At 60.2% G+C, this 26,539-nt stretch overlaps 9 protein-coding genes across 9 annotated transcripts; 5 read left to right on the top strand and 4 right to left on the bottom strand.

The window, feature by feature from the left end:
* Window positions 1–1,198: 1,198 nt before the first annotated feature.
* On the top strand, window positions 1,199–5,404 carry COLE_01237 (uncharacterized protein; the record flags this gene model as incomplete). The annotated part of the gene is made up of 6 exons (XM_065626136.1): window positions 1,199–1,471; window positions 1,550–1,737; window positions 1,774–2,228; window positions 2,263–2,731; window positions 2,767–3,422; window positions 3,465–5,404. 6 exons carry the CDS (start codon window positions 1,199–1,201, stop codon window positions 5,402–5,404), a joined length of 3,981 nt encoding a protein of 1,326 aa, XP_065482630.1.
* A 1,479-nt stretch (window positions 5,405–6,883) lies between these two features.
* Window positions 6,884–8,196, top strand: COLE_01236 (uncharacterized protein; the record flags this gene model as incomplete). The annotated part of the gene is made up of 4 exons (XM_018423121.2): window positions 6,884–6,938; window positions 6,970–7,118; window positions 7,253–7,394; window positions 7,445–8,196. The coding sequence occupies 4 exons, from the start codon at window positions 6,884–6,886 to the stop codon at window positions 8,194–8,196; spliced, it is 1,098 nt and encodes a 365-aa protein (XP_018279031.1).
* Window positions 8,197–8,336: 140 nt separating this feature from the next.
* Window positions 8,337–9,504, bottom strand: COLE_01235 (uncharacterized protein; the record flags this gene model as incomplete). The annotated part of the gene is made up of 2 exons (XM_018420359.1): window positions 8,337–9,260; window positions 9,352–9,504. 2 exons carry the CDS (start codon window positions 9,502–9,504, stop codon window positions 8,337–8,339), a joined length of 1,077 nt encoding a protein of 358 aa, XP_018279032.1.
* A 1,332-nt stretch (window positions 9,505–10,836) lies between these two features.
* COLE_01234 (uncharacterized protein) lies at window positions 10,837–13,622 on the bottom strand (the record flags this gene model as incomplete). Its single annotated transcript, XM_018427451.2, has 3 exons — window positions 10,837–11,587; window positions 11,625–12,756; window positions 13,100–13,622. 3 exons carry the CDS (start codon window positions 13,620–13,622, stop codon window positions 10,837–10,839), a joined length of 2,406 nt encoding a protein of 801 aa, XP_018279033.1.
* Window positions 13,623–15,552: 1,930 nt separating this feature from the next.
* On the top strand, window positions 15,553–15,778 carry COLE_01233 (uncharacterized protein; the record flags this gene model as incomplete). Its single annotated transcript, XM_018423122.2, has 2 exons — window positions 15,553–15,650; window positions 15,697–15,778. The coding sequence occupies 2 exons, from the start codon at window positions 15,553–15,555 to the stop codon at window positions 15,776–15,778; spliced, it is 180 nt and encodes a 59-aa protein (XP_018279034.1).
* A 798-nt stretch (window positions 15,779–16,576) lies between these two features.
* COLE_01232 (uncharacterized protein) lies at window positions 16,577–17,200 on the top strand (the record flags this gene model as incomplete). The annotated part of the gene is made up of 1 exon (XM_018427452.2): window positions 16,577–17,200. One exon carries the CDS (start codon window positions 16,577–16,579, stop codon window positions 17,198–17,200), a length of 624 nt encoding a protein of 207 aa, XP_018279035.1.
* Window positions 17,201–20,662: 3,462 nt separating this feature from the next.
* Window positions 20,663–20,890, top strand: COLE_01231 (uncharacterized protein; the record flags this gene model as incomplete). Its single annotated transcript, XM_018423123.2, has 1 exon — window positions 20,663–20,890. One exon carries the CDS (start codon window positions 20,663–20,665, stop codon window positions 20,888–20,890), a length of 228 nt encoding a protein of 75 aa, XP_018279036.2.
* A 2,357-nt stretch (window positions 20,891–23,247) lies between these two features.
* On the bottom strand, window positions 23,248–24,006 carry COLE_01230 (uncharacterized protein; the record flags this gene model as incomplete). Its single annotated transcript, XM_018427453.2, has 1 exon — window positions 23,248–24,006. One exon carries the CDS (start codon window positions 24,004–24,006, stop codon window positions 23,248–23,250), a length of 759 nt encoding a protein of 252 aa, XP_018279038.1.
* Window positions 24,007–24,744: 738 nt separating this feature from the next.
* Window positions 24,745–25,971, bottom strand: COLE_01229 (uncharacterized protein; the record flags this gene model as incomplete). The annotated part of the gene is made up of 5 exons (XM_018424979.1): window positions 24,745–24,874; window positions 24,916–25,135; window positions 25,177–25,247; window positions 25,364–25,665; window positions 25,765–25,971. 5 exons carry the CDS (start codon window positions 25,969–25,971, stop codon window positions 24,745–24,747), a joined length of 930 nt encoding a protein of 309 aa, XP_018279039.1.
* Between the last annotated feature and the right edge of the window lie 568 nt (window positions 25,972–26,539).

Here is a 26,539-nt window from a genome sequence, read left to right as displayed (position 1 = left end):
AGTCGCCATATCTGCGAGTCAGTTGGCGGTCTAGGTGCTGAGCATCACTGTGAAGACGCCATGGCGAAAGGAAGGTTGGTAGGCGGGGGGCGGGGACTAGTGTCTAGGATCGAGGGACGCGCTCGCGCTGGACGGGTAGGTGGGTAGGTGCAGGTAAGGTGATGTGTTGTGGGTCAAGAGTAACGAGATGCACGGATTGCTTCGTCTCTAGTTGAAGATGTTGGGACAATGGATGTGTTGTCGAGGAGGGTTATTGTGGATGAGGAGGTTGAGGGATTGAGGAGAGAGAAGGAAGATGGATGATGGTGTGGAGAGTGGAGAGTAGGAGGGTGGAGAGTCGGATTGATAGCCGTATGCCGTTTAACCCGAATCTAACCTCAGCCCAGCAGGTTTAGGATAAGGACTTATGACCATCCACTAATAAGCAATACACTCGTTCCCTGCTGCACGGCATTTCCGGCAAGTTCCATCGGTGGCGGATCGGGGTCGGCTCCGTATCACTCTAAATGACGTGGAGAATTCTCAGGGCGCCCCCAAGAGAGGGGGCGCAATGTTGTGCGACGCGCCTGACCTTTCTCCAGGCAGCGGCAAGGGTCCGTGCCTTGGCCCCTCATCGCCCGTCGAAAACAACATTACCATCGACATCACCATCCCGACCTCTCAATCCCTCCTACACCTCATTCTCCTCATCTTCACACTACATCGACCAGTGTACGCCGAGTACACTTACTCTCTATCTTATCTTACAAGGCAATCTGACCTCCGCGGCTGCAGATACATCACCCAGGACCTTCGACGCCTGTTCATTCTTAACTCTTGCGACACCGCAGTCGACCTCCGGTAACGTACCCTTCACGACCCGCCCATCGCTCGCACCTGGCCCTCGCGCGCTCAGACGTCAGCATGGACCCAGCAAAGCTGTTTGGAAAGGCTAGCAAAGAAGCGACCGTCCACGCAGCGGCCCAAGCAGACTTCAGCGAGAAGAAGTGAGTGTTGTTTACTCTTGTTCATCGGGTCACTCCTTGAGATCACAAACTGACACCCCCTCTTGTTGCATCGCTCCTTCCCCTCCTCTATCACTTACTCCTCCTTTCCCTTCTGCCCTCCTTTCGCGATGCGGCCGACATACATGCGCCGACCCATCGGGCTACTCGCTCCATTGTTCTCAACTCTCCAACCATCTGACCCGGACCTCGACATGAACAGGCGTGTATGGATCCCAGACACCACCGAAGGGTTTTTGGCAGGATGGATCAAGAGCGAGTCATCTTCAGCCACCGCTAGCTCAGATGACACCGCTGAAGTCGTTGTTGCGGCGACCGGCGAGATGCGGACTGTGCCGGTCCACACCCTCTCCCCAATGAACCCGCCACAGTTTGATGGTGTGGAGGACATTGCCGAACTCACACACCTCAACGAAGCAAGTGTGGTGAATGATCTTCGCTTGCGTTACGGGGCCGGCAGTATCTACGTGAGTCCTTCTCTACAACCGTGAAGCGGAGGCTAACAAGCAGACATACTCTGGGTAGGTCCTGCTTCTGGCGCCCAGCTGCTGACCACTAGCCTGTTCCTCATCTCTCTCAACCCCTACCGTCCGCTTCCCATTTACACCCCCAAGATTATCGCCCAGTATCGCACAAAGAGGCGGGAAGAGAATCCTCCACATATCTTCGCAATTGCAGAACGCGCGTGGCAGCAGATTGGGGAGGAGCGTGAGAGCCAAAGCATTCTTATTACGTGAGTACAGCGACGTCCGCGAGCCTAATGAGATAGTGGAGAATCAGGCGCTGGAAAGACTGAGAACACGAAGAAGGTTATCCAGTACCTCGCAGCGATTGCAAGCTCCAATGACTCCACCACGTCTTCATCCTCGGCGCCTATGTCCGGCTTACCCCGGTCGTCCAGCTTCAAGGGCAAGGAGGTGGCGGATCTGGAGCTTGAATCCTCTTCCAGTCGGCAGGGCGACCTGGGACTTCTCGAAAGGCAAATTCTCCAGGCCAACCCCATTCTTGAAGCATTTGGCAACGCACAAACGATGCGCAACAACAACTCCTCCCGTTTCGGAAAGTTCATCCGCATCTTCTTCTCTCCGTCGGGCGCGATTGCCGGGGCAAACATTGACTGGTATCTGTTGGAGAAGAGCCGAGTGACAGCCCGTGCAGAAGGAGAGCGCAGCTTTCACGTCTTCTATCAGCTTCTTAGAGGTGCTAAGCATGCGGGGCTCAGCGGTAAGTTTCCACGCAGACGGTGACTGACGCGCAGAAAAGCTACTTCTTCAAGATGAACCAGGCAAATACAATGTACTCTCGCAGTCGCTGCTGCAGATTGACGGGGTGGACGACCTGGCTGAGTGGAAGCTCCTCAAGGACGCTCTCGACATTGTTGGCTTCACCGCGGACGAGCAGTTTGAGATGTTCCGTGTTGTCGCGGTGATTCTCCACATCGGTAACCTCATCCTCACAGGATCCTCCGCCGACCAGGCCTTCTTGCCCCCGGACCTTCAGCCTGTTGCTGAGCGAGTTTGCCACTTACTTGGCGTCCCCGTCAAGGATTTTATGCGATCAGTCCTCACGCCCAAGGTTCGAGCAGGCCGCGAGTGGGTCACACACGCCCGAACCAAGAAACAAGCCGAAGACGAGCTGGCTGCCCTGTCTAAATTCATGTACGAGAAGACGTTCAGCGGGATGGTCGATCGCATCAACAAGGCACTGGACCGCCCCAGCACCAAGTCGTCAGTGTAATGGTGTACATCGCAACTAATCCCAGCCTGTCCATCGGCGTGCTTGACATTGCTGGTTTTGAGATCTTCAAGGTTAACAGCTACGAGCAGCTCCTCATCAACTACACTAATGAGAAGCTCCAGCAGTTTTTCAACTTCCACATGTTCACGCTCGAGCAGGAGGAGTACTCCCGCGAGGGTATCAAATGGGACTATGTAAACTTTGGTCTCGACCTCCAGCCGACCATCGAGCTGATCGAAAGCTCTCAGCCTATCGGCATCCTCTCAATGCTTGATGAGGAATGCATCATGCCCAAGGCAACCGACGTGTCGTTTACCGAAAAGGTTGCCGCGCTGTGGGAGCTGTCCAAGGGCGCTAGCACCACTACTACGAAGAGCTCTCATCTGGGCACTTCCAAATTCCGCTCCCTCCGGTTTGGCAAGGGCTTTGTTGTCAAGCACTACGCCGGTGACGTCGAGTACAGCACCAAGGACTGGCTGCAGAAGAACAAGGACCCGATCAACGACGCCGTTGCTCGTCTACTCTCACAAGCGGATGTTGCGGCGATCAAGTCTATGTTTTCTGAGTACGCCGAAGACACGACCTCGAACGTCGGCGGCAAGCGCATCCGCCGTGGTGCGTTCCGCACTGTCGGCCAGCGTCACAAGGAACAGCTCGCTCAGCTCATGCAGCAACTTGCCAGTACGCAGCCACACTTTGTGCGTTGCATTGTGCCCAACACTGCCAAGAAGCCCGGCAAGGTCGACGTCAACATTGTGCTTGACCAACTCCGGTGCAACGGCGTTATTGAGGGTATCCGCATCGCCCGTTTGGGCTATCCCAATCGGCTTCCTTTCGCTGAGTTCCGCCAGCGCTATGAGGTGCTCGTCCCAGGCGTCATACCCCAGGGGTACATGGACGGGCGCAAGGCTGCCGAGCTTATCGCCATTGCCCTCGAGCTTGACTCCGAGTTCTACGCCGTCGGAACCACCAAGATATTCTTCAAGGCCGGCATCCTCGCTGAGCTGGAGGAGCGCCGCGATAACCTTCTGACGGATATATTCCGGCGTTTCCAGGCCGCGGCACGCATGCACATCCACCGGCGACGCATCAACAAGCTCATCAACCGGGCACAGGCGGTCCGCACCATCCAGCGCAACGCCCGTGCCTATATTGAGCTGCGTGACTGGCCGTGGTGGTCACTGTACACCAAGATCCGCCCGCTGCTCGCCGCCACCCGGAGTGACGATGAGCTGGCCAAAAAGCGTGCAGAGCTCACCATGGCAAAGGAGCGCGCTGAGCGCGACGAGGCCGAGAAGATCCGTCTAGAGAAACTCCGCACTTCCCTCCTCGCCGAGAAGGAGCGGGTCGAGAAGGACTTGTCATCTGAGCGCTCGCTTGCCCTCGAGAAAGAACAGATGCTGGCTCGCTCCAAGGCTCATGAAGTGGAGCTGACCGATCGCGTTTCCGAGCTCGAGATCGAGATTGAGAAGATCACCCTCGCACGAGACAACGCCAACACCGCCAACGAGAAGCAGGCTGCCGAACTCAACGACGTTCAGCTGCAAAACAGCTGCCTCCAAAAGAAGATAGAGCTTCTGGAAAAACTCAGCACCGAGCAGAAGGCGCGTGAGACGGACGTCATGGGTAAGCTCAGCAAGGAAATCGAGGCGACCACCAAGATTGAGAACGAAAAGAACGCCTTGGCCCGCCAGCTCGAGGACCTGCGCAGAGAGGTGACTAAACGCGACGACGCTACGCGTCGTGCAAAGGAGAAGGTGGACAGTCACGCGGCAGAGCTCGAAAAGCTCCTCTCCGAGGAAAAGAAGAAGAGCGAGAGCCTAGTCACTCAGGTTGCTTCCCTTAACAAGGAAATGAAGCGCCGCGAGGTTGAGCTCAGAGACGTCCAGGAGATGTCCAGAGCGCACGAGAGCACCATCAGCGCAAAGCAGCTCGTCATCGCTGATCTCGCCGGGAAGCACTCGGCTGCCGTTAAAGCGCACCAGGCGAGCGAAGCCGCCAACACACGCCTGAAGTCCGATATTGACAATCTTAAGGCTGTTATCGCTTCACGCGACAAGGACAAGCAGGCGGACAGTGCCGAGCGCACCAAGCTCCTCAAGTCGCTTGATGAGCTACGCTCTGTGATGGAGGCCAAGACGTCGGAGGGAATTAAGCTCCGCGAGGCCGAGAGGAGCCGTCAAGCCGAGATCGCCGGCCTGCGCAGCGAGGCGATACAGCACCAAAAAAGCCTCGAGGAGTACAAGCGCAGCACTCGCGAGGCTGCAAGTAAACTCAAGCTTGAGGTTGATGCCCTTCGGCAGAGACACAGCACTGCCGAGAAGGAGCTCAAGGTTCTAAATGAGCGCCTGACTAGCAAGAGCACCGAAGTTGAGAATCTTCAGGTCGCGGCCGCAGCCGCTGCGAAAACCCAGAAGGAGACGCTGCGCGAGCTTGAATTGGCACGCAGCACCCTCAAATCGACGGAGAGGGAGCTGCGCTTGGCCCAGCTCAGGACAGATGTAAGCAAACGTCGCGCCAGGGTTCGGCTGACATACAGGAGCTGGATCGTGCGCTGCGCGAGAAGAACGACAAGTTCGCCGACCTCGAAGACGCTCTTCTTCCGCTTGAGCAGGAGCGCGACATGCTACGCAGAAAACTCGAGGAGGTCGCCACGCAATTGAGCAGCGAGATCAGCACGCGCCAAGGCTACCAGCGCCAGGTTCACAGTCTTGAAGAGCAGGTCGCGGCGCACCGTAACGACCTGAACGAGCTGGAGCGGGAGCTTAACGATGCTACCGGTAAGATTGATACGTTTAAGAGCGAGGTTTCCCTGTTGCGCAGCCGCGAGAACAAGACTATTGTTGAGCATGTTCATGTTCTTGAGTCGGCCAAGAAGGTCACCGATCGCCAACTCAAGGAGCAAGTCAACGAGAATAAGCGTCTCAACCAGATCCTCAAATCCCTCGAGACCCACCGCAACCGTCTTCAGGCTGATCTGGAGGACGCGCAGATGGAAGTCGAGTCGCTGAAGAAGTCCAAGAGCAAGGCCATCCGGCAGGCACGTGCCTCGCTTGGCATGGAGGATAAGGGCTCAGCCGTGCTACTCGAGGAGGAGCGCCGTGCCCGCGCTCAGGCGGAAGCGCGAGCTGTCGCTCTCGAACGCGACCTGGCCGACTCCAAGCGTCGAACTTCGGTGGCTGCGCTCAGCCCGAAACGCATGGTGTCGGGCTCAAACGAAGTCAAACTTCAGCGGGCGCTCGACGAGATCTCCCGCTTGCGGAAAGAGAACGCACAACTCAGCGAACTCCGACAGGGTAAGCGAGGAAGCCGTGACGAGCTGCTGCGCGGCCTGCAGCAAAGCTCAGAGGCTCTGGGGCGCGACATGAACGACCAGCTGCGTCGACTCGACAATGCCAACCGTCGTGCCGACTCAAATGGTGCCGATGCGGAGAAGCGGCGTCTGGAGCTTGAGCTCGAGGGCGTGCGCAAACAGCTCGACAACGAGCGCGAGGAGAAGGAGTTTCTGCTTGCCAAGATGCCGGGTGACGCGAAGGGCAAGAATCCTCCCTGTACGTGGCGGAACTACGGGTGCGGACGAGGACTGACGCTAGACGAACAGGCCATGTACAGCCACTTTCGTCTCAAAGCCAAGGCGCTGCGGTCGCAGCTCGACCACTGGCTCGCCATGGAGGACCTGAACGCCAACAACAACCACGGTAAGCTCACGCCACACTCGACGGGCGGGAGCTCGAGCCTACCGTTCACAGAGGACGTTGTGCGCCTCAAGGAGCTACTGAGCCAGCTCGACCACGAGACGTCGCCCTTTACATGGCGCTAGATTTGTAGGGGTTGTAGAATACGGACATTGTATAGTATTATGACATGACGCTGGCCCGACTATGTTCGAGCGGTATCGCTCACCTCTCATCGAACGTGCTGGGTTGCGCTAACGACATGCAATCTGAGTTGGACTCGCGTAAGTCAAGCAATCCCGCTCGCCAATAACTTTGGTTTGAGGCTACTCCTTCATGCGGAAAAGTGTGAAGAGGCAAGTGTTCAACGCTCAGCGAAACGCTGCAGCAATTCGGAATGACGCAACCGGATGGAGATGCTGAACGGAAGTGGAGGCCGCCCACCTTCCACCTTCCGCCCAGTCCGCCATGGATGCCCTCACGCGTGTCGACAAGCTCGAATATCTCGTGCTTGTGGACAACAGTGAGCCCGGCGCTGTATGCGGCTGACTCAGGCATCGAGCGGTTGTCCAAGCTCCCGCCCGGCTTCTCGCACGAGCTGCCAGCCCACCTCGCCCACGCGCACAAGGACGAGCTAACGGGGCTACCCATCACCGCATTCGAGGACTTCTGCTGCGGCGCCCATGGACTGAGCATTCTGATCGTGAGCCTTGCACATTACGTCTCGCGCCATTGAAGGCACCATCCCATGTATGATGTGCCGACTGACGGACGGCACCTCCACCCACATCCGCTGCCCACGGTGGCGGACGCCAGTCTGCACCACGCTAACGGCAGACGACCACCGTCGAAGGCCGCACGCACCAGGTGCTGTTCGACGCGGGCCCCGAGGGGCTCAGTATCGACCGCAATGTGCGGAGCATGCGCACGGATCTCACGGCGCTGGACGCGCTCGTGCTCTCGCATTGGCACCGGGACCGTGGGTGATCCGTGGCCCGCCTCCGCCTCCATCTCCGCGGCTAACGCCAGACTCGGGCGGGATCCTGCGCGCGCTCGAGCTGCGCAACGAGCAGGCAGCGGCGGCGGGCAAAGCGCTCCCGCCCCTCAGCGTCGATCTGCACCCGGACCGGCCGGAGCGCCGCGGCCTCGCCCCGGGGCCCAAGTACGTGCCGGTGACAAACTGGCTGCCGGACCCGACGTTCGCCGAGATCAGCGAGCGCAATGGGCGTGCGGATCTGCATGCCGAAGGGCACGAGATCCGCGCCAGCGGGCCGTCGGGCGTGTTTGTGTCGGGCGAGATTCCGCGCGTGCATCCTTGGGAGAAGGGACTCAAGGGCGCCGTGACGTGGATGGTGGATAACGACGGGACGGGGGGGTGGTGCACGGACGAGAAGATTGCCGACGAGCGGTACGTGGCCGTCGATGTCAAGGGCAAGGGGCTGGTGATTTTCTCGGCGTGCTCGCATGCCGGGATTTGCAACGTGGTCACCGATGCCACGCGCCGCTTCGAGCGTCCCGTGCACCAGGTCGTGGGCGGGCTGCACCTCATCCCCGTCGAAACGCAGCCCGTGGAGGAGACGGTTGAGTTCTTGGCTACCAAGGTCCACCCGCGCCCCGAGTGGATCGTGCCTCTCCATTGCACGGGCTTTGGGCCGCGCGCCGCGCTCGCGGAGGCATTCGGCGATCGGTGTGTCCCAAGCGGCGTGGGGATCAAGGTCGTGGTGATGGGCGATGACATGGCAGACGCAAAGATGGACGACGAGGGTATGCAGGGGATCTAGGGTGCAGTTACGTGAGAAGCTGAGAAGGTTGGGTGTGAGGCATGTAAGGAGCAATGCGACACTGACTCCACCCGGCATACATGCTACACTCGTGCTGCTAACCTACTACCATGCTGTAACTTTCAGAACGATCTGCACCCCTAGTTCTCGTTGACGAGAACGTAGCGGTAGCGGGGCTTGCCGGCGGCGAAGTCGTTGAGAGCCTTGTTGGCCTCCTTCATGGGGCGGGTCTCGATCCAGGTCTTGACACCCTTCTCAACGGCCAGCTTGAACATGTCACGCAGCTCAGCAGGCGAGCCAATGAGCGAGCCAGAGAGGGACTTGCCGAAGAGCGGGCGGCTGGGAACCTTGGGGAGGCCGGAGTTGGGGAGTCCGACAATGACCATGTTGCCTCCGATCTTGAGGAGCGGGAGGTAGAACTCGGAGAGCGGCATGTCCTCCTGGTAGGAAGTGACGATGATGATGTCAAACGAGTTGCCGTGCTCGGCGAGAGCGGCCTCCTTGTCCGCAGTCGCGACGAAGCCCTTGGCGCCAAGCTTGATAGCATCCTCCTTCTTGGAGTTGGAGTGCGAGATAGCGTACGTGTCAGCGCCAAGGGCGGCGGCAAACTGGACGCCGAGGTGGCCCAGGCCGCCGATGCCGACAATGCCAACCTTCTTGCCCGGGCCGGCGCCCCAGCGCTTGAGGGGAGAGTAGACGGTCACGCCAGCGCAGAGCATGGGCGCAGCGACGGCGCTGTCGAGCTCATCGGGGATAGGGATAGCGAAGTGTCCCGAAGCCTGGTAGTAGTCGGCGTAGCCACCCTGGGTGTAGGGCTGAACCGAGTCGTTTGTCTTGCCCTGGTAAGTGCCACGGTTGCCCTTGAGGCAGTAGTTCTCGAGGTTGTTCTTGCAGTTGCCGCACTCACGGCAGGAGCCGCACTCGGCGCCGTAGCCGACGCGGTCGCCGACCTTGTGTCCAGACTTGGGACCGGCCTTGACAACGCGGCCAACGATCTCGTGGCCCACAATGGCGGGGAAGCGGTCGTGCTTCTCCCAGCCGCAGGTGATGACGTGCACGTCGGTCTGGTGTGAGCTACAACACTCATATATCTCCCACACACTACGCCGGCCTCCCACAGCCCAATGGCACGGCGAAGCACGGGTTTTCACTCACGCCGCAAATACCACAGCACTCGATCTTGATGATAATGTCGTCGTCGTCAAACTTGCGCGGCGTGTAGGCGTGCTCCTCAAGAGCGAAGCTCTTCTCGTCCTGAGGGCCCATGGCGGCATGGCCGGTGAACTTTGTGGGAATGTCAGCGGACATGGCGGCTGATGTAGAGGAGTTCGGGATAAATCTATCGGACGTGTAGGGCGTAAGAGAAGTCGAACGAGTCTTCGGTAGAGAGAAAATAAAAGAAGAGCGGAAGACGATAGAAAAGTTCGACGAAGCGAGGCCGAGGGCCGCCATGCACCTGCTGCGGATAAACCAGGACGTCATCGACCTCCACCGACCTCCACTTACCTCCACCGACCTCCACCCCACCGGTGACTATTTCCTCCAAGCAAGAGCACGTGTGGCCCTCATCGTCGACGTCGATGATGAGAGGGACGAGGGATAAAAATGACAAGATGATGACAAATCGCACCCGTCATCGCATCAGGCAAAGGCAGGAGGTTACTCAGCAGGCATCCCTTATAGTGACGAGCAAGGAGACAGGCAAAACAGTGAGAGCAAGGGGAGGAGAATGGGTCAGAACGTCGTCGAACTGCGGCGAGCCAGGCTTCCTCACGTCAGGCCAAGGCCCACGGTCGCTAGATCAAGTGTACATCGGCAATACATGTATTCGAAACAAGTACGTAACGGGAACCTAGGGCTTGCTGTGGACGAGCAGCGCGTCGGGGGTAGACATGCGACGGCCGTGCGATGTGGGATCGAAGCCTGTGAGGGCGAGGAGGTGGCGCTCGAACATGGAACGCTCTTTGACCTCGTCGCGATAGACGGCGCGGACGGCATGCGCGTGCGCGACGGGGGACGGCGGGGCGCGCGTGATGGAGCGGGCGGGGGAGGCGGGCGGTGACGCCATCGGCGACGAGCCGCCCGTGCTCTGCGCAACGAGCTTCTGCGGGAGGATGAGCGGGAACAGCGTGCTGTACCGGTCGTCTTCGGCGATGGGGACCGGAGTGTTGATGGCGGCGCGGAGGGCCATCGTGCGCATCTCGTTGGCCGACTCGTCGGCTTCGAGCTGCTCCAAGCGCTGCTTCCATACCGCGCGATTGGCGAGGATGCTCTCAGCGAAACCCTCCAACTCCGGAAGCACATCGGCGGCCGCGCGGAAAAGCGGCGCTGTGAACAAGTCGATGAATCCGATCTGGCCTTTGGCTTGCAAGCGAGCGTCGACGCCGGCGACGACTGAGACGGGCAGTTCAAGCTCCTCCTCTAGCGACGCCTGTTTGCCCCACTCGTCGAGCAGCACCGCCGACCAGTGCTCCGAGATGTCCATCGGCCTCGCGGGGTTGCTAATGTCGGCGCACTTTATCAACGCCTGGCACACCATGATGCGGTCTTCCTCGACAAGTTTGTCGCGCTGAAGCGGCTCGTTACCGCGCACGATCTCGCCGAGTTCTTTCAGCCGCTGAATCCATGCAAAGTGCAGGCTCATGTCGGTCGCCAGGATTGCGCTGTACAGTACGCGGCGGAACCCACGGGAGTCAAGCTTGGCGCGCGCTGGATACTCCTCTGCCTCGGCAGCCGTGGGCGGTGCCAAGAGGAACCCGAATCCGTGCTTGCGCAACAACTGCACGCTGAGCATGCAGTGCATGTTCTCGAGCACGGACTTGTCGTCGTAGACAACGGACAAGGGGACCTTTGCGTTTTTCTGGTGTCAGCTAATAATTGTACAGAAGAGCTCACCATGAACGCATTACTCAGCCCAGGGTGGCCAACATCGTGGCCCATGGCGGCGATAGCGACGGCCAGCACATCTTGGGGCCGCAAGATCTGACGAGCTCTGGCAGACCCGCGCCCGGCAGACGGGTGCTCCTCCTCCGACGGCCGTTTCCAAGGCGGTGTTATTCCCGGCTGCAGGTCACGGAGCCACGAGAACGGCGGTGCAACACCAATGCGGACGAGGAACTGATACGTCGCTTGAAGGACGTCGATCGCGTGGACGTAGTTGTGGTAAGGATTTGGCGCGTGGTAGATGGCGCGGACAGCGAAGAGCCACCTCTTCATGGCTTCGTAATCGAGGCCGAGCTCAACGACCCCGTCTATGTTGAGCACCGAAGAGAAGATGAGGCAGGCGACTCGGAAGAGGTCCCGCTGGTCCAGCTGATGTGGGCGGAAGCCCCAGCTATCCAGCATGTCGACAAGGCGCTCTTGATCTTGTCGTGACAGGGGTGCAGCGAATCTGCTGTCAGCGCAATGGCGGGCGAAAGGGGACTCACTCTTCGTAGTCGCCCATCTGCACGTCGATCGACATCATGGTCTGGTTATACATCTCCCCGAGGACTTCAGCAAACTGCGTTGTGCTGCTGCCGTCGGCCACCTCCTGCTCGTGATCGCCCGCAACGACATTGATGTGGTCTGAAGCGTCATCCGCAGGCTCGCCAGCACCATCGATGGTCTCCATTCTCTTGTTGGCGCGGTCAAAAGCAAGCGCAAGGCCACCGGTGTCAACGCTGCGGCGCCTGGCGGCATCGCATGCAGCCTGCGACGTCCCCAACAGCCTGTTGATGTGTGTGGGGAACGAAAAGTCGTCAAGCGCCGTGAGGGGCGACTTTGGTGTCCGAGCACTGTGGGAGGACGCCAGGCCGTCCTGCTGCGATTCGCCGGGATGCTCCTTCGTCATATCAGTGCTAAGCGCAGAAAGACCGGCGCTGCCCGTTGATGAGCCAGATGCAACACGGTTGAGTGACAGATGCGACATCTGCGTGCTCCTACGCCGTCGCTGTGAGGAGAATGATGCCGAGAGAACCTTTTCACTTTCATGCTCGGCTCCCATCGACAGGGCGGTGGGGGTGAGGATGACCTTGGCCTCATCGTCGTTGGCTGGGGAAGACTGCAGAGCTGATACTGCAGGCGAGCCCGCTAGGGCGACTGTGGAAGACGTCCCCTCGTTAGCGGCCGCCACAAGCATCTTCAGCGATGCCACAGTTCGGCCATCGTACGGTGGATGCAGGACGCCAGACGCGCCAGCCTCGAGACACTCGCTGATCGAGGACTGCGAAAGACTGCCGTGCGCGAGGTAACCAAGGATGACAGGCGGATCGACATCGGACCCGATCTCTTTCTGGATGGCGTCTTTGACCTTTTGGATGCTGTCCAGAGCATCCGTGAGGAAATCTTCCTCTACCTTCTGTGCGCGGTCGAGTAAATCCTGTTGGAAGCACACTGCAGAAGGGGTGGTGCCCTGCGCAAGGAAAAGAGAAAGGGATGGAAGTGGCGGTGCGTCCCCGAGGGGAACGAGAATGACTTGCTGAACCTTGGATGTAGCTCCTGGAGTGCTGAGACTGGTGGATGGCGACTTTGGGTGGGCGATGACGTTCGGAAGATGAGTGAGATGCCTAATGACGGCGACTGCACATGGTTAGACTCAAAACTGGGGGACGCATCGCCGCTGCACTGCAGCCGGTTGTCAAGAGCCGCACTCAGCTCATGGCATGCAGTCCGCAGACCACATGTCGGCTGGAGGAGGCCACTCTCGGCGATCCGTCATCAACTGTGCGTGCCGATGCACGCAGCACGGCTTCAGCTTCTGTCTACTGCGAGCCGGATGGAGCGGTGATGCACTGCAGTCGTGGCTGTCATGAAAGCAGTGAACCGCATAGCCAGGTAATGTAAGACTCGGCCTGCTCCGAAGCATGCCAAAGACGTGACCTGAGAAGACCCCGCGCTTCTGGAACATCGCGCTACGACTCACCTTCGACGCCGCTTGCGCGGAACAAATCGACTAGCTCATCACCCACACTCTGCGTACGTCGGCGGCCGATGTTCGGCAGTCCCTGTCCGCTGGGGTACGCCACGCTAGCACGGGGCTTGTTGAGTGCAGGCGAGCTCGCAAGATGGTCTGGAATGGACGACTTGCGTGTCGCACCTGACCTGCGTTTGTCGGACAACGGGGAGAGGGAGGATAGCGGCGAGAACCCGCCGCCCAACGAAGACGTAGGGCTGACGGACGGCTTGGACTGCCCGGTCCCGAGGTGGGGAGCGAGACTGAGCCGGCGGCTTTGGACGATCAAAGGATCGCCCTTGTCGTCTTCATCGTTGGAGGCCGTTGTCCAAGTCGTGAGGCCGCTGATGCGCGGCACTGCGCCGCCCGAGTTGCGCGAGATGAGGGGCGGAGCGATATTGGTGCGGCCGGGGGCGTTTGGGGAGAGCGCGTCAGGCAGAAGCACGAGCACGGCTAGCGGGGAGGCCAACACGGCAGGTCGCACACCCGACATGGTGGGCGAGGGGGCGGCTGACTTGGTGGGAGAGTGGGCGTTGAATGGCACGCGTGTGCGTGAATTGACCAAGAGCCAAGTACAGTGGACTAGAGCTTAGCGGTTAGCAGGGCACCAACCGAATGGCGATATGGCAAGTAAGGTGGAGGCGGAGGCCGGAGGGCAGGAAAGTTGGGAGGGCTGTGTGTGCCGACCGGCGGAATGGCCGGCCACTCACCGAGTACGTGAGCCGGCTTGGACAAGAAGCGCTGCAGGCGACAGGAGAGGGGATGTGAAGAGGGCAGATGTACTGGATGGAACGAGGCGAAGAGGGATGTAGTTGTAGTTGTAGAGTGTCAAGTGAAGCGGGAGTGGTTGGGGGCGCGGGGTAGGGCGGCCGGGGAGGGTTGAAGGGATGATGATGACGGGTGGGTGGAGGGCAATGGCTGGCACGGATCGACGCCCGGTGCGAATGTCAAGCGGCAAGACGAATACAACGCTCAAAATTCGTCGTCCACCGAGGTCTAGACTATCGGGTGTGGCCGTGGGGTTGATCAACAGTCGGGGCAGAAGTATAGTAAGGATGGAAGAAGAGTTGAGAGTGCGAATGGTCACGAGCGATGGAACATGATGGGGATGGTGGGGGTGCAAGCGGCGGGGGATGTATGTATGAAGCGAGCGAGGGACGATGTGGGGGCAGATGACCACAGCACGTATCCGACATGGAGCACGAGACAGGGGGAGGGGGAGCGGTCATTATTACGGCCTTACGACTGCATACCTCTAGCCCGTTGCCTGCAGCAGCTGAACGGCCTGTTTCGCTGCACAGCCTGTAGCGCTCGACTAATGGACACCGAGAACGCTCGGCCTGGCGATCCAACGAATCAAGCCCTTGCACGGGATGAGCAGCCACTCAGGCCTCAGGCACACGTACCACACTTGGCCATTCGCTATTTCCGCTATTCACCATCACAAATACAGCTACAAATACAAGCTTGATTTGTATTTCGCTTGGCGTGCTCGGCCTGAGGTAAGGCGATCTCGAAGCTAGTGGATTATTACATCAAGCTTCAAGGCACTAGAGGCACCAATTACCCTGTGCCCACCAAGGTCGCCCGGGACTTCTGCACTCCAGGCTCTGACTGTTCGGCATGTTCGGGTGTGACCATATCAACCTTTACTACTCTGCTCCGTGATCCGTAGGCTTCTCGCGTCTCGGCCGTAAGATTTCTACGAGCATCCAGCCCTTCATTGTCTTTCATGAGCTGTCAGCTATCAGATGATCGTCGTCGCCTGCCACACGACCAATTGACCAAGATGCAGATCGTTCCTCAATTCCCACGACGTCATCTATCTGTACATCCGTATTTCCGTACTTCCATCCTCTCGGTGAGTTGCGTTCAGATGATTAGATGATTGCCTGCAACTGCCTGCCAGCTGCCAGCTGCCAGTCCCTTCATCCATCCCATACTATTCCCGAAAACGTCGGGAACGATGTTTGAATCCAGAATCTAGCACTACCACAATTACCACAAGCTTGTAGCAGCAGATTCATGTTTGTATCAATGCCGTGTCCATGATTGCGGGCTCTGATGGACCAGGCACGGGCATGGGCCTCCTCCACATTCCGCGGTACTCACACTCGCCTATACGCCTAATTAAAACCACTACCTGGGATATACCTGGCCGGCATGGTCGGATGAGGCATTGACAAAGCGCACCAGAACACCTTCCTTCCCCCTCCAGCGAGCTGAGCACCTTCCTCTTCCACCCAATTGACCAGCTGACGGGAGTCCAGTCAACCGCTCGGCTGAGATATATATCCATCGTCCCCCGCTCCTCTCACTGATCACTGAATCATTTCTCCATCGCCCACTTATCCATCATCGCCCAATCCCACAGTCCATCCCGCACGCATTTTATCACTCATCAACTCACAACCCACTTCACCATGCCTGACCACATCACCTACCGCGGCACCAACTCTCAGGGCAACAGCTACGACAACCGCGTCAGCGACTCTGGCGGCAGGGGCTACCACTACTCCAAGTACGTCCAGTCCGCCGGCCGCCGGTTGACTCTGGGCTGACACCAGCACCAACGGCTCGTACTACTACCAGAACACGAACGGTTCCCAGTACTACAACTCGGGTAGGTGGGCGTTCTGGCCGTGCTGACGAAAGGCTCGGGCTACTCGCAGTACACGTCGCCGTCGGGTGACACTACCAAGTCGTACGGCGGAGGCAACACCGGCAGCAGTGGCAGCAGCGGCAGCAAGAAGTAGAAAGGCGAGGGCAGACCAATGAGATAGTATGACAGAATGAATGCGTAGCATGAGCTCGGACGCGGTGAGCGAGACCGACAACGTACCAACCTTCCTCCTGCATCTCTGGTCCGTGCTCATAACAGGTAGAGTGACTGACCCCAACTCTGATTGCAGAAGAAAACATATCACCGGTTCCACATGATTCCACAGCCAACCCACCTCTATCCGTCCCGATAAACCGATGCCCGGCCAGCAGCCAGTAGCAGTTGCTACGAACCCAAGCAGGACTGCCTCCCCTACCTCACTAGATCATAAGTATCCCCGACGATCGGACAAGCTACGGGGAGCGCGTGCGCGTGCAGCCCAGTGATGCTGATCGAAACAGGAATTTACAGCAGTTGAGGCGTGGAATGGATCTAGACTGAGCTGAGTCTTCGCCGCCTTCCCGTTTCCCTTCCGCTCTCACCTCGGCGCCACCATACCATGGCCTTCCAACTCGTTCCGCTCATTTAATCCGCCGGAGACGCATCTGGTACCTGCGACAACTTTGGCCTAAGCTCTGGTCGCTTCGCAACAGTCACCGCAGATCCTCCTATCCTCCGACCCTGCCTTGAATGATGGGAGCCATTCCAGATCTGAACGCTTGGGCAAACAAACACCCGCTGGCCCGTCCGCTAATCCTGTTCTGCTGAGCCGTGGTCCCCATGGTATGCCAAGTGCTAGGGGCCAAAAAACAGCATTCAGCGATTCTCCCAACCTTTTAATACGCGCCGGAAGACCGAACGGCCAGACTCGCCAGAATCAGCACAGATCGTCGCGCACAGATCGCACCGACCGTCCTTGGCAAGCACCCCTGGGAGCCTGGAGCTGGCTCAGGATTTGGACGACGGGTCTCGACGCGCCCTTCTCTCCTCCCATGAGCCCATATGGGTCGCGTCGAGGAGCCATTCCGAGGGCCGAAGCTCAGCGGACCGCGGGCCGGGGGCCGGAGAGCCAGCGCTCGGACCTTGGATTTTTAGGCTCCTTCGCGTCTGCTCGCGCTGCTCGCCCATTCTCGCCCCCCGCCACTGCAGCACGAAACTCGGCTCTCGCTCGCCCCACAACCCGCCCTTCTCCACCTTCCAGTTCCGCGCCAACATTGTACCTGGTACGTAACTCCTCCGCCCTGGCCTCTCAAGCTCTCGCCCCGCCGCCCCGCACAAGCCCATTCCTACATTACGGTGACGGACCAGTCTCGGTCTGGAGCGACGCGCCCTGCTACACCGTGCGGTGGCGCGTCGGTGGAAAAATGAGCAGCGAGTCATGGAGTAGCGCAAGCAAACAGCGGATGTGAGCTGCCATATCCCACCCATGTTTCTTGATTCTACACCATTACTACCTTCGCCACCGCCTATCTTGCCCGCGGCCACCTTCTCTTTCCATTCCGGCGCCCGTCAGTCCAGCCGTCAGAGCTAATCTCAAACGAATACGCCACCGCCACCGCCCTACGTGAATCTTCCAAGAACCCGCCGCGTACCGCCCACAGCCGGGTCGAGAATCCTGCGCCCTCGTCTTCACGAGCTGCTCGTCCGTCTTGCTATAAGCTCAGCTCTCGGACGTCTGCAATCTCTTTGTCTTTGTTTCTCCCTCGCGCCTTCATCTTCTCCAGTCCGAAGCTCACCAGCTCGACTCTTGCGCCAACCCACGACCCACCCACTCCGCGACACCTCTCACACAGAGCCCCTCTACCGCAATGGATGTAAGCCCCTATCCAGCGCCCCGCTTACCCCAGTCCCCATCCGTATCCATTTCCTACGGCCCCTTTGAGCCTATTGGGGACGACGAGGAGATCGTATACGTCCCAATCCACTGGGTAGGCACGGAGTAGACTATGCGTAAGTGAGTCGCCGCTGGCCCGGCCGGCCAAGCCGTCTCTGCTTCTTCCGGCGCTCCCGGCCCGGTGCACTGAGCCGCGCCCCCCGCATGTCTGGTAGGAGTCGTTGACTAACCTCAGCGCGTGCAACCCGTCACCCCCACCTCCAGTGTATGGCGCGTACTACTAGCCCGTCACGCCTTCACCCACCAGTCCTGAGCCGGCCACTGCGGCGACCCATATGCGCCAGCCGCTGCTCCCACAGCCACCTGTATCCCATACCACAATGCATGCCGGGCTGTCCCGGCCGATCCTGATCCTTCTATTGCTGCTGGAGGTTCGAGGTGGACAGACTTGCGTCGTCTCATGCGTGCGCATCGTGCCTGGCGCTGATGAATTAGTTTTCATTTGTGGAATCCGTGGCTGATCTGGACCGCGCCACATTCACACCCGCCACTATGCTACTATACTATTCGTGCCCCCCAGCCAGCCATGCGGCCAACAGCCGCTCGTTGCATAAGCGTAGCCGGCGGCAGCTGCGCTGCCCCGCGGAATGCGGAAGCACAGCGCGTCTCCTGGCGCAATGTTACCCACTCGTCACTGTCGCCGAAGCTTGCCGTCCCTTTCCGCTAGCCGCCCGCCGCGTCCGTGGCATTCCGCGATCGCGGTTGCGCTTCAGTTGCGCGTTGCGCTTCAGTTGCGCGTTGCGCTTCAGTCGCGTCATGGCATGACATACAATGTCGACTGTTCCCCACAACGGCGACTCCCCAAACCAATGTCGAGGAGCGAACCGGGGGCGTGGATGCAGTATACATAATGTGATGGAGACGGGGCAGCACACATTCGCCCCGAACGTCGGCACGTCTCTCTGCTACCCCTCCGCCTCGTTCTGCCTCACGCGCATCACGATTGTCACTCGCGGCCCACACACGTGATACCACACCACACCTCCGAGATGTCCCAGGCTGTGAGTTCGCCCCGGTTCGCCCTGACATATCCAGCTGTTTCAGGCCTCTGAGCCCGCTCAGACGTCGTTACCGGCCACAATACACGAGCAGGAGGAATATCTCTACTCGTATCTCGGACTATCGGAGTAAAACAAGTGCATAGCATTGCAGATTGCCGAGGTGCACGTAATGTATGGAGTGTTGCTTCCTGGGACGTGAGGGGTCGCTTGGCGTGTAGATGCGAGTGAGTGACATCCTGACGCGTGGGAGCGTGTGAGTGAATGAGTGAATGAGTGAATGAGCGCATGAATGTTCTCGTGCACTCGCGCACTCGTGTGCATGTCACGCGATGGATCGAACCGCATGCCGTCCGGCCATCCGGCCATCCGGTCATCCGGTCATCTAGTCTCGGCCGCTCTAGACCAAGGCGAGGCGAGGCGAGGCGAGGCGAGGCGAGGCGTGGCGTGGCGCGACGAGACGGGAGGAGACGAGGTGTGCACGACAGAGGCGCATGTCGTCGGCGGCGGCGTGATGCTTCTCGTCGCCATCGGAATCTCGAGTCCGCCCGTCCTTCTCTCCGTCCGCGGTCCGGATCCCTCCCGCCCGCCACCGACGCATGCATCGCTCGCAGCGCGCATCCCTCCCACGCTTCAAACAATACATATGCTATGCCATCTTGGGCGTCACCCACCCCACACCACACCCCACACTAAGGCGCATCCAACATGACTCTCAAGCCTTCGAAGCGCGTGCTCTCGCTGGTCTCCCTCGCCGAAGAGGAGGACGGGCGCCCCGCATCCTTCGTGCGACTACCCTCGTCCACGCTGGACTTCGAGATCGCCTACACCCCAGGCGCAAAAGAACGGAGCGCGCGCCGAGCAACTTTCCAAGTCGGGTGCAGAGGCGAGACGTGTCCGCTCTGCGCGCGTCCGAAGGGATCGCGCTCCGACTCCGAGTTCAGCGACGACGGCGACGGTGAGTTGCGCTACTTGGTCGCGTGCTATGATCTGACTTTAGACAAGTAACGAGTGACGCCGTCGCCGGGCGCAGGCCCAGACTCACGCGTGGCTGCGCCCTCAGTGCACGACGTCGCGTTGGTCCGAGCGCTCCCTGCCCCTTGAGGCTTGGGTTCGCAACTGTAGCTAGTTTCAGATTCTCAGATTAAAAAGCGCTGGTGCGGGGCGGGCGGGGCGAGGTAGCCCCTGCTCAGCTGCACACCGCTCAGACGTTGAAGTCGTTGTCAAGTAACAAGGACGGTGGCATGTATCCATGAGTCATCAGAAGCAAGCCGTTCGCGGTCGCGGTTTGTTATTCTGCCATAGTGCTGCGCAACTGCCACAGCTGCCACCTGTCCGACCCGAGCCGATCTGCCCAGCCTTGGCGGCCTGGATGAATTGGTATGGGAGTTGGAAGGTGAAGATCGCGGCCGCAGCCGGCATCCGAAAGCGAAGAAGGGGATCTGTTCGCGCCCCAAGCTCCGACGGGCGGCGGGGCGCGGCAAGCGGGGCTTGGCCGAGGCGGTGGGGGCGAGCGGCTGAGCGGATGACCCCAGACCGAGCCGAGAGGACCAAAAGGCCAAAAGGCCAAAAGGGACAAAACGGCGAGGTCGAGAGACAAAAGGAAGGAGGCATAAGGAGATGCGATCATTTCAGTTGCCCTTCATCGTCATTTGTCCCCCTGCCCGCGATCCCCCACCTCCCTTGTCGTCATATTTCTACCCCTCCCTCACTATTCCTATCCTCACAATCGATCACGAGCCTCCCACAACATGGTACGTGCAGCATACCGCAGGCCGCATGAGCACCTGCACAAGACCAGGCGACAGCATGCCTCAGTGCACGTCTTCACGCGTCCCCACCTGGACTTCCAACCTACTCCACCTCCAGTTTGCCGCTCGCCGCCCAACCTCTAAATCCCCTTCCCGCTGACACCAGTCCCCATCCGACATTTCCCACCGCCGCTACGCTCGCTGCCGCTACGAGCGCGGTAGCAGCAGATGCAGCTGCCTCCAACTCTCATTCCCCGATCCGTGCCCCGTCCCTGTGGCGTCGAGCGCGGCGTCGCCTTTCGGCTCGAGCGCCTCCACTCCCCAACCCCTCTCTCCTGCGCCTGCCCCCGTGCTCGAACTTGGATCACAATCAGGCATGCCGTTAGGCGACTCGAGAAGCGAGCCGGGCGTGGCCATTCTTGGCCCAGCCCCAGTGACGCCAGAGACGCCGAGTGACGCCGAGGCTTAGTGACCTCTTCGCATGCTTCGGCACTTCAACGTAGTATACCTTACTCAGACGGTTGTCACATTATTTTTCCGCAGAAGAAATGTGTTTCTGTTGTTGTATGTTTATGCAGCGGTGCTAGCCGCCCTTCATCATTCCACAGAAGGCGACGTGGCAGTCTCGGAGGACCCCGCATGATCGCAATGGACGATGCAGCCGTGCACAAGGATTCGAACAAGGATTCGAGGAGAGGAGCATGCGGAGAGCGGCGACCGATGCGGGGGCGGGAGGGGCCGAAGGGGAGGGCGCGGCGTGACGATCTGCTGTGGTGCACAGACCATGCCTTCCCCAGTCCGCTCGAGCCGCAGATACCTCCCCCTCTCCGCTACATCCGTACATCCAGCCCAATTTGCCACCATACTCCTCCGCCGAGGTGCCACATTCACCGTACGCACTGCCATCTTGGCCGTGCACTCTCCATCTCGAAACGCGTGACAATGTATTTATGTGGGGAAAGGAGAGCCAAGCAGCTCTCCTCAATCCTCGAGTCTCGAGCCCACATCTATCCCCTTCGATGTGCATATGCGCAACAGCACAGTCCGTCCCCCGCCCCAGCTGCCCAGACCGCCTGCGATCCAGCCAAAGTCCATCGTCACGGTACACGTCACGTCCCATCGCAACGCCAGTCCCCGCCACGTCCACAGCAACCACTGTCTTCCGTGGCTTTCCGCTGTCCAGCTGGGGTGACCAGAGCTTCATATAAACCCCCCCCCCACTGCTCACCTTCTTCCTCACTCCAAACACTTCTTCTCAACCCTCGTCTCCACCAAACCACAGCAAACAACATCATGTCCGCCGTTGAGACCGCCGCCACCCCCGTCGAGGAGGTCCCCGCCGTCGTCGAGGAGACCAAGGAGGAGCCCGCCGTCGAGGCCGCTGCGGAGGAGGCTGCTCCCGCCGCCGAGGAGCCTGCCGCCGAGGCCACTGAGGGTAAGTTGATCCTCTGCTTGCTTTCAGTGCACAATCTGATTCTCCCAGCCGTTGCCGCCGAGCTCGAGAACCTGAGCATAACCGAGGCCGCCGCCGAGACCGCCGAGGCCCCTGCTGAGGAGGCTGCCCCCGCCGAGGAGGCCGCCGCCGAGCCCGCTGCCGAGGCCGCCGAGGAGAAGGCTGCCGAGCCCGAGGCTGCTGAGCCTGAGGCCGCCGCCGAGGCGTAAATTCCGACTCGTAGCAGCGCGATGTCCAGCCCGCGCCGAGTAGAGTAGCATAGAATGTAAGGGTGAGAGCAGCGCGACGAGTCGCAATGGCACCGAGCACTGAGGGTAGAGGGGCGGCACTGACTGCTGCACACGGGTGGGGTGGCGAAATTGAGCGTCAACAGCGGGTCGTGCGCCGAAGCGGAATCCATCACTGCAAGGGTCAGCATGCGAGGGGAGTGCATTTCGTGTCGCGTGCGGCGCACTGATCGTATGACGTCGGATATATACGCATCCGCATTTTCGCAGCTACCCGGGACGCCTGCTAGTTCAAGTTCCATTGGCGCAGTGAACTGAAACTCGAATGTGATTCCTCGATCAGCTGCTGACGTGACGTCTTCTTTTTCGCCCATCCCACTTGACTTAACGCCGCCTCCTCACGTCAGCCGTTTGCCACGCTGTGCATTCACTATCCTAAACTGTGCATAAAATAACAAACAACCACATCATGACCTTGGATCAAGACGGAAGCAAGCACGGCGTACTTTACGAGCAGCGAAGTGCACATGGTATTTGCAGCAAATTTGGTTGTGCTAAGCCACCCGTCGTCGCCTACACCATCGCCATACGTACCGTGCACCCCACAACATACATCAGATCGGCATCCTCAGACCGCCCTTGCTGTCATGACTGATACTTAATACTCATCACTGACCGCTGGACCGCGAATTAGTGTATAATCGTAGCCTACCACTGGTTTTCATTCACCACGTGCGCCACCACCACGACATCCTGCACGGCCTCCACCACCACCTCCGCCATCACCTCCACCGTCACCGTCCACGCCCAGCACGCTGCATTACTCTCCATCGTCCTTTCCGTGATCACGCACGTGCCGTCCCATACGAACTCCTTTCAGCCTCCGCTTGCTCCGAGCAACCGCGTCGTCACCGTACGTCCCCTCCTTCCGACCCCCCCTCCCCTGCGCGTCCTTAAAGTGACAAGTAATGAATCAACGGCCGAGGCCCAACTACAGGGATAAAAATGCTATGGTATACGGCGATGCGTCCTTGCGTGCTTGTGTGCTTGCTCTAGCTCCAGCTCCAGCTCCGCTCCAGCTCTCTAGCTCAGCCCGACTGGTTCTGGCTGCCCTGGTCCGAGCCTGGCGTGAGCTACTTCTTCTTCTTCCGCTCCCCGCATTTCCCGCACGCCTTCCCCGTCTTCGCGGGCGCGGCGTACATGTACCGCCACTCGTGAGTCCACTCCTGCGCGCCGTCCTTTGTGACGCAGCGCACCATGTGCTCCCTCTGCGGCTGCCACTCACTGGGCGCGGAATAGTAGGTTGCGGGATACGTCGCGGGATACGTCGCGGGATACGTCGCGGGATACGTCGCGGGATACGTGTACGAGGGCGCGTACGGCGTGGACTGGTACGGCTGGCCGGGGGTGACGCCGGGCTGCATGGGCACGACGGCGGGCGAGCCGTAGGGACCCTGCGGCATTTGGATGTAGTGGTTCGGTGTGGCGCTGTACGCGTACGCGTAGTTGGGCGCGGTGCAGGCGTAGTAGTAGCTCATTGCTGGTCGACAGTGTAAGTCGAGGCGGGGTGATGTTGTGAGAGGTGAGGAGAGGAGAGGAGGTGGTGAGAATGAGAGCGCGGCAGCAGCTCTTATGCTCCGCGAGACTAGAGTGATGCCGGGAGGGATCTCGAAGGCAGGTGCGGGGCGAAGCAGGGGGTGTCGGAGATGATGGCGGTGATGCAGCGATACTCCGGGACCGGGTGTGATGGGTCTGCGGGAGGAGGCGAGGCGAAGGAATGGGGTACGGGGCGAAGTAGGACAAGGATACAAGTGATGATGAGAACGAGGGGATCTGTGACGGCTTTGACGGTGGAGCGTGATGAGCGGGCGAAGGATGCCGACACCGAGCATGGCGATGGAGATGGAGGATCGGAGTCGGCGCGATACACCGGCTCATTGGGTGCGCGCCGGCCCGGGCTGCGGCGTATGGTCTGTGGACGCACGCGCCGAGGTACAAGGATGGCTGGGCGATGGGTGGATATGAGGAAAGGAGGGAGCGGTTCGGATGCAGACTGTGGCGTCGTTGCGGAAGGGGGTTGGCGTGGAGGAGGAGGGGGCAAGGATGGCGAGAGAGGTGGGGAGTGAGGAGGACGCCGCACTGACCACGCTGTAGAGTTTGCTCGCACCGAGCGCCTCGCCGAGGGAGGGAGAGGGGGGCCGAGGACAGGGGTCGAGCACTGCTCGCATCGTGCGTCAGGTTTCACAACCTCCCTCTTCCCGATTCCGACCACGCCGGCGTTTCAGCGAGGGCTTTTATCTTATGGTCAAGCTGTGGATATCGAACGCCTGTGAGAGCCCCGTGGCGTCAATCACCGCTAGCCACGGTCCCCGTTACTGTACTTGCGCCATACACCGTCAGATGAGCCGCGCTTGTCGGATGCAGTTGCCATTAGCTTACCCTCGCCTCACTCCCCCGCCCTCTGACGTCGGAGCGCGCCAAGTAGATGCCATGCTTGATGCCTAATGAATACACGACCAGCCCAGCGAGGCTCAATACTCGCTGTCGGACGGCCGCAAGACCTAGTGTTACACCGCGGCGGAGCAGGTGGGCTCGACGCCTCCCAAGCGCACGCGCCATTGCGCCATCGCCTACGCCTCGTAATCTTCTTCGTCCTCCTCGTTCATCCAGTTCGCCAAGAAGTCGTGCACCGTGTCAAACGTGTAGAACGACACGGCCATCGACGGCACAATCTTGACAAAGTTGGGCACCAATCCGCGGCTGCTGTCAGTGGCTGTCGCTCCTCCAGTAGCTCCACTCACTACATCCCCTTCCAGAAGCCCTCCGCGACCATCTCGCGGAGCGTCGCGATCGCGCCCAACCCCTTCTCCCCACCCAAACCCGAGACCTGCATCTTGCGGCGCAGCACGTCGAACGGGTGTGTGAAGATGAGCGAGATGGCGCCGGCCAGGCCGCCGCACAACAGCTTGCGCGCGGCGAACTCTGTGTCGCCCATTTCGAGGCCCGGAGGCATGATGAGTGCTTTCACAGATGTCAGCGCACGAGCGTCACGACAAACTCACTCGACTCGTACCCGAAAAAGTTGAGCGAGACGTACGGCGCGACGCCGACGGCGGTGGCCCATACGCCGCGGCTGGTGTCAGCTTGTTTCTCTTGTGGCGCGCAGCCTCTGTCCACCTCCAGCCTGTCCTCCTTGATATGCTCTCCTTACTCCTCCGCCTCTTCTTCGTTCCACCCATCGTCACTCACTAGAGACCCCGGATCCCGCCCTCGGTGCGATACACCTTCTTCGTCATGCCGACAATGCCGAGCTTCGCGTCTTCTCTCGTAAACCCGTGCTTGGAGCTGCTGGCCATGTTGGCGGTCGCGATAGACAGACGCGCGCGCACGAGATCGAGCGGATATGTCGCGCTCACAGCGACGATACCCGCTCCCGCGCCAGACGCCAAGCGCAGCGGCACGGCGATCGGTTCGTCTGGCCCACTCCACTCCTGCGCCCATCTCTTGAAGTATCCATACGACGTAAACTGCAGCGCCGAGTACGGCAGGATCTGGCGTCAGCCGTGCGGCGGCAAGTGCGATCGGTGCGAAGGCTGTCACCGTGGCTGACGTGCGCCGTCTCCTCCCACTCCTTCTCCGTCTGGACTCACCCGCACGACGTTGATCCCGTTGCCCTTCATGAACCCCGCGAAGCCCTCGTCCTTCCACATGCGCACGAGACTGGGCCAGATGGCGCCGTACGCCTGCCCGCCCGCGGCGCTGGCCGGGCTCGACGCCTGCACCTGCAGGATGATCTTGAGGCGCTCGAGCGGCGCGACCGCGGTGCGCGACGCGGCACCCGCGAGCCCGCCCGCCATAAATGTCGAGATCACCTCTTGGTTCTCCTGCAGCTTCTCGCGCCACGTAAGCGGCCCCTCGTACTCATCTTCGAGCTCGTCGTACACCTCCTGCGGGAGCGGCTGGTATACTTGCTCCCCAGACGGCGGGCGAGGGAGGTGTTCACCGGCCGCGCGCGCGACGGCCGCCGCGGCTTCAGGCGACACAGGGGCGAGCGGGACATGTGGCGCGCCGCGCACTGCGCTCAGCGGCGTGATGTGCGGCAGAGGCGGCTCGTCGATCTCGGGGACTATGCCGGGCGCAGGCGCGACGGAGGGGTAGCCCGCGAGACTTTGGCCGCGGGGATGCGAGGGCTGGTCGAGCTCTGCTACCGTCGGGTGGTGCGCGTGCGGCTTGTCCGGCGTCGCGGGAGTGTGGAGGAAGCGCATGGTGAGTAAGCGGGGTGGAGAGGGGGGAGGGGAGGACGAAAGGCCAAGGATGGTGTTGGATGGAGGCGGAGGCGGAGGTGGAGGAGCTCGGAGGTCGATGAAGGAGACGAGTGGAGGTGGAGGTGGGAGTCAGAGGCCGGAGAGTGGGGGAGATGGCGGA

Source organism: Cutaneotrichosporon oleaginosum (genome assembly GCF_008065305.1).
Source record: "Cutaneotrichosporon oleaginosum strain ATCC 20508 chromosome Unknown ATCC20508_contig01, whole genome shotgun sequence".
NCBI classification, from domain to species: Eukaryota; Fungi; Basidiomycota; class Tremellomycetes; order Trichosporonales; family Trichosporonaceae; genus Cutaneotrichosporon; species Cutaneotrichosporon oleaginosum.
The sequence above is the reverse complement of the archived record's forward strand: the minus strand, read 5'-3'. Positions and strand labels throughout refer to the sequence as shown.